The sequence below is a fragment of the Denticeps clupeoides genome, chromosome 14 (assembly GCF_900700375.1).
Source record: "Denticeps clupeoides chromosome 14, fDenClu1.1, whole genome shotgun sequence".
NCBI lineage: Eukaryota > Metazoa > Chordata > Actinopteri > Clupeiformes > Denticipitidae > Denticeps > Denticeps clupeoides.
Window position 1 is genome coordinate 3,666,175 of NC_041720.1, and position 8,973 is coordinate 3,675,147.

At 46.1% G+C, this 8,973-nt stretch overlaps 1 protein-coding gene across 3 annotated transcripts; it reads right to left on the minus strand.

Moving 5' to 3' along the window:
- Positions 1–711: 711 nt before the first annotated feature.
- On the minus strand, positions 712–8,289 carry rfx6 (regulatory factor X, 6). 3 transcript variants are annotated; one of them, XM_028953313.1, is made up of 19 exons: positions 7,766–8,289; positions 7,302–7,452; positions 7,095–7,218; positions 6,922–6,983; positions 6,762–6,839; positions 6,645–6,672; positions 6,361–6,468; positions 6,206–6,283; positions 5,834–5,947; positions 5,694–5,743; positions 5,449–5,608; positions 5,240–5,381; positions 5,047–5,156; positions 4,838–4,955; positions 3,268–3,390; positions 2,364–2,570; positions 1,810–2,289; positions 1,365–1,577; positions 712–1,122 (listed from the first exon to the last, which is right to left on the minus strand). In XM_028953313.1, the coding sequence occupies exons 1-19, from the start codon at positions 7,842–7,844 to the stop codon at positions 956–958; spliced, it is 2,592 nt and encodes an 863-aa protein (XP_028809146.1). In that variant the 5' UTR covers positions 7,845–8,289; the 3' UTR covers positions 712–955. The 3 variants fall into 3 exon arrangements, with proteins under 3 accessions (XP_028809146.1, XP_028809145.1, XP_028809147.1); XM_028953312.1 differs by having other exon boundaries at positions 7,302–7,455; XM_028953314.1 differs by lacking the exon at positions 712–1,122 and having other exon boundaries at positions 1,411–1,577; positions 1,797–2,289; positions 7,302–7,455.
- Positions 8,290–8,973: the final 684 nt, after the last annotated feature.

Genomic DNA, 8,973 nt, shown 5'->3' on the forward strand with positions numbered 1-8,973 from the left:
CATCATTCATTTTGTGCCGTCTCTCACAACAAAAGGTAAAATCCTGACGGGCCCCTGTGCGATTTTCCAAGGGTGTATCAACTCCGTACAGTCAAATACGGTGTATTGCTTTGAAATGATATCATTTCTGTACACAAATGCCTCGCCCGGGATAATGTTACTGATTATGGTTTTATTAGCTCCCATCTGCCCAAAGGCTAACAAAGCACAATTTAGAGGCCGCCGGTAAGAATGAGACACCTCTTTTTTCCTCCGATGGGCCCAGTGTATAAACAGCTTGCTAACGCCGTGCGTTCAAACACCTCTTATTGGTTCTGCCTTTTGGTCAACAGATTTATCAGGCCATATCTTTGGCCACTGCACAATGGTGAAATCAAATAATCTTCCCGTTGGCAGATAACCGGCAACTTTGATCCACGGCTTCTTCGGTTGTGCTTGCCGGTGCCTAATCTGTCCCCGGGCCTGTATTCTGGGATGAGGAGATAAGGCCAGATCACTGCTCCACCTCACCTCCCATCTCTCAATCTCGCTCTCTTGCAAAAAAAACGCAATACCAGCTGTTTAAATAAATAAGCATTCGCAGCATTTATATTTTTCATTTATTTATTTCATGTTTCCATCTTAATGGCGAGTCTTTAACAATGCAATCTGAACACTGTGGTCAAAAACATTCATATTTTTTAAAGCATTAAACAAGGTGTCACCGTCACTCAATATACTTTTCATATAATTTAAGCTTTATATTAATGCATTTAAGAAACACGCAAATAATCATGAAGGCATCTATGTTACACACTCAGTTATATTCTCTGCAAAAAATACATTCATGTATTGAGTATGGATATTGCCACATTTTTTACCCTCTTTTATAAAGGAGAGTTCACTTCCTGCCACTTCCATGAATATAATTCCCTACAGGAAGGGCCATTTTCATGCAGCGTGGGGGTCGGCCAGGTCAGCCGGGCCCTCCGGTGGAGCCCATGAACACTGTGTTGATGGGGGGAAGAGCAGACACCATGTCCTGGACCTCGGGGGGTCTGTGGTGAGGGAGAAGTGCATCCTGGGAGTGGTACTGTGTGGCAGCTCCATACATACACGGAGCAGAGGAAGAGATGGATGGAGCTGAAAAAACACAAGATAAAAACTGTACTCAAATTTTAATACTGTAGAGATCATTTGCTTATCTAATATCATTAACACCTTTATCCAACAGCTCCATCCAAGCATTCATTCGTCAGAATTTTCTGGTTTTTAACAAAAAAAATCTCTTTACCTTTTTATTAAAAGAAAAAACAAACGAGCTTTTTCAAACAAGCCATTCTAATTTCTTGAGATTCATCTGAGATGCATTTTAGCCCGCTGACCTGCAGCTCCTCGGTTGAGCAGCGGAGGTGCGTCGCTGTAGTAGGACGACGCGATCTTCCTGCCCGTGTCGTCCAGGATGTTGAGGGGGTCGTGGACGTCGGCGTACGGCGGGACGGACCGGGCGTTGCTCACGCTGCTGATCACCGAGACGTGCTGGTCTATCATGGACCCCATGCGCTGGCCGTCAAGGTAACCCGTGTTGCCATAGTAACCTGTAACAGGTCAAGAGGGACAGAGTTCCGTTTTACAACAGGATAAAAAAAACCTGTTACTAGCAAATGAGACAAATAGGGACATTGTGGACATGCTGCCATGATCCCCTCACCCTCCACGCTCTCCAGCTGTAAATTGTGCCGGAGGACATTGCACACAATTTCAGGGGAGATTACCATTGCATCTTGCGTTTTTAAAATGTGCGCTGGAATATGAACATCCTGTCCTCACCGCCATGTCCTGTGCTCGAATACGCCAGGCTCTGACAGCCTCCTCCACTCAGACCACTGCCGCCGAAGCCGTATCCCCCAGAATCCAGGAGCTGCCCCCCCTGGGCGTCCGCACCAGAGTTGCCACCATAGCCGGACAACGGGCGCGGGTTGTAGGGTGAAACTGCACAGCTGCCGCCAAAACAGTCCTTGGGCAGCGGCTGGTCCCCGAAAGTCGAGTACCGCCCGACGTCTGAGCGGGTGGGGTATGCTGGAGACTGTGCGTGGGCCTGAGGCCTGAATGGCGGCTGGTAGTAGCCAGCGGTGTTCTGGTACATGGCCTCTGGGAAGGTCTGGCAGGAGAGGTGGGGCTGCATGGGGCAGCCGCTGTGGGGTCGGCCTGCCGCGGGACCCTGGTTGATCACGCTGCCGCGGCTTACCATGGCTGGAGAGGTGGGCGGGGTCATGAGAGGACCACTGGTCTGAGAAAAGTCCAGCTGGCCTGAGAGAGAGGTGGTCAATGTACATATGCAATGTATAGATGCAATATTGCAGACGGAAGGACAGACTGAGTACCAGAAAGAGAATATTCGTCTGGGTCGGTGTCCTGGTACAACATGGTGTTTCCTGGAGCCGCAAGCTGACCTCCACCGACAGACATGTAAGTCTGTTCAGCTGGCGACTCGTTTTTCACTGACGAATCGCTGGAGGCGCTGCTGGCCTTGTTACGATTGGCCAAGAAACAGGAACTGGGTGAGGCGGTGAAGGCAGCTTTGCTGGCATCTTGAAAAAGACCAAATATCCAAGATGTGAGATTCTCACGTTCACAGTCAAACAAGCACAACAGTGAAATGTGCCATCAACACTCAAACAACAGTCTTTTTCAATACCTAAAACCAGGCAAAAGGCTCAAAAGCATCATGGCCAGAACAAAGAGACTCAGAAGGAGTTTTTATCCCCAGACCATAAGGGTGCTTGAACGAGGACGTGCCACCACACCTCACACCACGACCATCTGAATGATCACCGTTGTCTGCTGTAATCTATTACTGTTATGCTGATCATTGCACAATCTCTGCACCATGCACTTCAACAGAATCCATAGCCACTACCCAGTCGTGTCTGTGACTTATGTTCTTATTGAACATTAATGTTTTTTTTTTATATTTATTCCATTTTATTTATTTCTATAACTATTACTTTAACATTTCACTGCATGTTGCACTGCTATAACTACGTGACAAATAAAAATCTTGTAAATGTGAGTGATGTGTCCTCCATGTCCTCTGCATTCTGTATTTACTTTTGTTGTTCCCATGGCATTAGATGTGACCAATCAGCAGAGAGAACGTTCTCGTGTGATTTGAAGCACCGCATTTTGGTTCCCTTGGATAATTGATACAATGTTCAAAACTCACCGAGTGATTCGGACCAAAGAAAACGTGCTAATGCGTGAAAGCACCGTGCTCCTCACACATACCTGCATTCCTCATGTACTTGTCCAACAGATTCTGAAGGTCTTGTTCCTTGTCGTTGTTGAATTGCGTCTCGATTGCCAGAAGAATGTACTCATCCAGGAGCATTCGAATGAGGTGGAAGGACCCTGAAACGAACGAGGACACCTGCAACGTTGAGACACCGCCTCGAGGAAGCGAAAAGACTCGCTTGTCTACTTGAGTGAAACCACTTTCATTTGACCCCGTGACCTCTCCACAAATCGGCACCCGTGCACCAAGCCTCCTGTGTGTGGCCAGGAGGACGTAATGTAACTGTTTGCATTGTGCGTGGAGGACCTGTCCCCCGAGTCCTGACCACACGACCTGAGAGAGCTAACAAAACTTTATGGCTTCTGCCTCATCTCAAACAAAGATGGTCAAAATGATAAAGGATGCCCCTAAACAAAATGTACAACCCAAGGTCTTATATTTGGTTCTTAAAGGTCTCCTATTAGGATTTTTTTTACTTTTATATACAGTAGGTCTTATTGGTCCCCTAATAATGTATCTGAAGTCTCTTTCTGAAATTCAGCCTTGCTGCAGTATTACAGCCACTTTGATCCAGCCGTTTCGGTGTCTGTAGCTTTAAATGCAAATGAGGAGGAGAGAGGCGGGACCAGGAGGAGAGCGGCCTATAGGATCTGAGCGGGCATTCGCGGAAATGACGTCATCAACATCGCTCACCAACAGCAATGTTTGCCGCAGACAGGAAGTCATGTCGCTGACTTTCCAGAAAAATTATAATTAAAATCACTGGTTCACGTGACGGAACTGAAAAAATACATTTGAGCTCATTTTTACATCCATTAATTGAGCAACTGCAATGTTTCACACGTTTTCAAGACATGACGGTCGGATTTCAGATCTGACCGCCTGAGCACTGCAGGACCATAGACAGGCTTGGGGAACTCGTATTAATGTAAAATAAAAATAAAGTGACATTTTCATAATAAAAGTACTTTTAAATACTACCAAGTATATGTATGTACCTTTATTATTTTTATACAGAATGATTTACACGCTGTAGCAACAGGGACAGTCCCCTTGGAGACACAACGGTAGTAAGTCGGTCTTCTGGTCACAGGAGTTACGTACCGGGCTACTACATAAAATAATTTGAATTATTATATTACAGGATTACAGGGCAGAATATGATCTCTAATGACACTTTTTGGAGAAAAATCTCAATGTTTCAGTACGAATAAAAATGATTCTGATAAGACCACCTAAAGCTGAACGTGAAGCGATAGTCATTGTGATACACAGCTGCACAGCACACGGTGCACACAGTGAAATGTGTCCTCTGCTTTTAACCATCACCCTTGGTGAGCAGTGGGCAGGGGACGGTGCCACTTCCTTAACCACTAGTCCACCACTGCCCCATAAATGTCTTTAAATGTCTTCTTTAAAAAAAAAAAAAAAACTTTAATAAGAATCTATAACGTATCTCAGAATGTAAATGTGGGACAGTTGTGGTACTAATTCATTTAGCTTTTTAAAATTGTGTTACGCTCACAAGATATGCCCTGCTGGATGATTTTTGAACATCCTTACCAAAGCTGGTGGCGTTGTTCAGGGTGAGGCTGTGCATGACCCGAGCGCCGAAGAAACTCCACTTGAGCAGGAACTCCTGGGCGCGCTTCTTGAACGATCGCCCATTTTGCTTGCTGGGCTGCGGAAGAACGAAGAACAAAGGAACGGACAGTACACCTTCACACCGCGCTCAGCAAGCTCAGTCTCCAGAACCTGTGGGAGCGGCAAACCTTGATCACTTTCTGCTCCAGCACCGTGTCCAGCCAGTCTATGAAGGACTCGACGGTCCCGTTTTTCTTCAGGAGGTCTTTCAGTTCCTGGAAAACCGCGATGGAGTCGTCTGGGAAGACAGATGGAAGAGGTGGCGGTCCATCAGTCGGACTCACGGGGAGCCTAGCGCCAGTTAATCTGATTTCTCCTCACATTCCGAGTACAACTCAGAGTCTGGGTCTCCACCGGAACCTGTCAGCACGGCCTGGGAGCCGATGTTGTTCAGGTCCACCTTGTCGATGTCGCCGACCATGGAGTTCACCACGTTTTGGTCAAACAGGGCCGGTCTGGCGATCTGGCAAAATACGGCAATCAATATATCGCCGCTGTGGATGACGGATCTCGCCTTTGAGCATCTGTACCTGAGCCAGATGCAGGAAGGACGTCTGTCTCTTCAACGAGGACACAAAGCGGCGCGCGATGGAAAGCTTTTTTTCCGACAGCGGCTCCGGAAGGTTTTCCAGTGACGACACCATCCAGTGTTCCCAGCGTTTCGCAAAGTTGCGGATATCTGCTAGGAGACTAAAAATAACTCTGCCTGTTTAACACAGTAGTCGTGGAACCGCTGTACGGCGCCGCCGTGCTGATAATACAGAACCACACAGACCTCTCTGGCATCTCCTGCATCGTCGCAGGGATGAGGACGTCGGTCAGGACCTGACGAGACACAAATGGACAGGCAATGAATGAAAGAACGAACGTATTTTACGCCACTCAAACGTAGCATTTTAAGTTAAGTAGCTTCACCTTGTAAAGTATGGAATCGCACACACAGAAGATGTCCACTATCACAGGGTTCTCCAGGAGGGGCAGGAGGTGGTCGGGCATTCCTTGCCAGAAGTGGAGGAGAAAGTTCTGGATCTGCAAGAGGCAGGGAGTTTTTCATGTTCCGCGCACGCGTATATATGCACTTCATTTACAGCGTTTACCAGACGCCCTTATCCAGAGCGACTTACAATCAGTAGTTACAGGGACAGTCCCCCCTGGAGACACTCAGGGTTAAGTGTCTTGCTCAGGGACACAATGGTAGTAAGAGGGATATGAACCTGGGTCCTCTGGTTCATAGCGAGTGTCTTACCCACTAGGCTACTACCACCCTAGCTTTGGAACTACGGATACCTCTTCGAAGTTGGCGTTGATGCCGTTGTCCAGGATACACTGGCAGTGCGTTTTATACATCATGATTAAGGTGTCGACCTGAGGAAGCAGAGGTCAGCAGGTCGTGTCACAGAACTAGTTACGAATATTAGTGGCATATGTAAATTTGCACAGACCTTTTCTTTCGAAACAGAACTGTGAAGCAGCAGGTTCTGCGCGCTCGGGAATTCCGGCAACAGCGTTCCCGTTTTCGAACTCAGTGAGTATTTCCGGGTAAATCCTCCCTGTTCACAATTCAAACAAAAAGCAAAGCAGTGACATCCGGCGCATCTCAACAAATGACATGCGCGGTAATAATTGGCATTTAATCTATAATGTACATATTTTATGAAAAAGTTGTTTTTTCCTCCTAATAAAAGAAATCCATTGAATACATTAGAATTTTTTTGTACAGTATTACCTCGTTTTTAAGTTTGCTTCCAGAAAACCTGTTCAAAAGTAAATTGAAAAGGGATCATTTTAAAAAAAAAACACAACTTTCTTATGGAGCTTTCTTTCCGACCTCAGTATTACCTACCTGGTCAGGCCTTTTCCCGAGTAGACGGAATGATAATAGGCACTGCTCTCCTTAATCCCAATCCCGTAGTAATGATATCTGTGGAAGAGGATATAATTACAATTCCAGGATGAATGAATGATCCTAGAAAATTAACCCCTTGAAAACCGACTGGTCTTACTTTGAGTGACCCCTCGTTCCAAGCCTTCTGGTCGTTAAAAGCGGAAACTTCTGTCTAATTGTCTGCAAATTTTACAGTTTTACACATTTAAAATGACTTCAAAGCCCTGGTGGGCTTTAATATTAATAATAATAATAATAATAATGATTGGTTACGGTCAGTGGCCGCTTTACCTTCCCAAAAGTAGCAGCGCAGGCCGGATCCAACTTCTCCTTCCGGCAGAAATCCAGGTAGTGGGCGTACAGGATGCATCGTGGCAAGCAGACCCCTTCGCACACAATGTAGTTTTCCTCAAGCCTGAGAAGCAAACACACCAACAGGGAATGAAAAAGCGGGAACGCATCCCGACGGACAGGGGTTAAAGGCGAAGGCAGGGGTACCACTGCAGGGTCAGCTGGGTCTGCTTCTTCTTGTCTTTGATCATCTGACTGACGCTCTTCCTCGGCACGCCGTGGCCCAACGACAAGTCCCGCTCGTAGTCCAGGGAGTCCAGGTCCTCGTCCGACGACACGGAGCCGCTGCTTTCCTCGGCTTCTAGTCAAGAGCAAGAACATTCCACTGACGCGTACCACCAGGAGCCACTCTCCATATGGACAATGAAAATAAATGAGCCATGAAATTGAGGAGCGGGGTCGTGAACTGACGTTTTATTTCAGGCTTGTTTCATGTATTTTATAGAATAAATTCTGATGTGTGGCAAGCAAGCTCAAATCAAAATAAAATAAAAAGCTGTAGCAGATATAATTTCAGATTTCAATGCATGCTTTATTTAACCAGGTTAATTGGAAGTTGTTATTCTATATCTATATCTATATAAATATAAAAGTTTATGTCATGACGTCACCTGACTTGATGCCGGAGTCTTCCTCCTCGTCCAGCCGGGAAAGCAGCGGGAGGAGCGCGTCCTCTCCCGTCCTCTTCATCGGCACAGTCCCCTGTCCGCAAGGCCATTCGGGGAGAAGCCTTACCCGCCGTCACCGGGGCGAGAGCCTGGCCTGCATTTATCATATTTGCAGAGGACGCGGTAGTGGGATTTGGCGCGTTAATGATTAACCGAAAGGGGCAGCTTCACCCCGCTCCTTTCCGTTCCACCAACTCTTCCGACTGTCCGGGAAAGCTGAATAGGAACGTGCATAATATGTGGTTGTTGTTTTTTTTTAATAAAGGTTTAAACCAATTGAACCTGAGTGGTTTTTGGGCCAAGAACTTGAAGTCGCACGTTGACTGGATGCGTAATATTCGACGAAATACGCGCCGGCATCTATAAACGTGAAAGGACCCCCTCTAGTGGCGAAACGGGGCAAAGACGCTGAAGCAGAACTGGGGCCATCAAGATTCAAGATTAGTTTACAAAGCATACCATGTATTGAAATAATGTTTCACACAGACCCCCCCCCCCCCCCCCCCCCCATAGTGCAATCATAAAAGAAAGAAAAAATATACAACTCAACTATACTAACTAAAAGCTTAAATACTGGGCAGATCTCTATAAGAGAAAACGTTTCCGTGCAATTAACAGAAAGGACATAACTGGACAACATCATGTAGGATGCTTGTGCATGATAGGACACACAAGACAAGACAAACATGTGCAAAAAGAGCAGAGAAGTGCTAAATGAATTGAGATGTGCAAAATGGTCAGTATGTTATAAGTGTAAAAGGCTGAAAGTGTAATGTAATTTACAAGTGCCAACATGTTGTTAAATGTACATTTTGATTGCGGACATGCGTATTAGTGAATTAAATGATATATGAAAAAAACATTCGCCCATCCGACAGGTGTCGGCACTAAAATTGATGCCAATTGATGAACGTGTATGTTGCCAAGCCCGCTTAATGTAAGCGACTTCGCACGGATTGTGTTTGTTATTCCCGTGTATATTTACGGCATTACAACAACAGCAAATTATTTTTGTATAAACCAAAACCACAAGTAGTGGGCTTGCATTAACCAGGGCGACGTATATCGGTGCTTTAAACGCCTTTCAAAAAATCTGTTGCTGCTGGGGCCTGGTGGTCCTGCATTGTCTGGCCAAAGTTAAATGTCTCTGC

Bases quoted from the DNA above. Each gene is read 5' to 3' on its own strand.
- rfx6 (XM_028953312.1), bottom strand. From the start codon at position 7,844: ATGAAGAGGACGGGAGAGGACGCGCTCCTCCCGCTGCTTTCCCGGCTG. The intron at 5,744-5,833 runs GTGAAGCTACTT...GTGTCTCGTCAG, and splicing joins GCGATTCCATACTTTACAAG to GTCCTGACCGACGTCCTCAT. The intron at 1,578-1,809 runs GTGAGGACAGGA...GACCTGTTACAG, and splicing joins TTCGAGCACAGGACATGGCG to GTTACTATGGCAACACGGGT.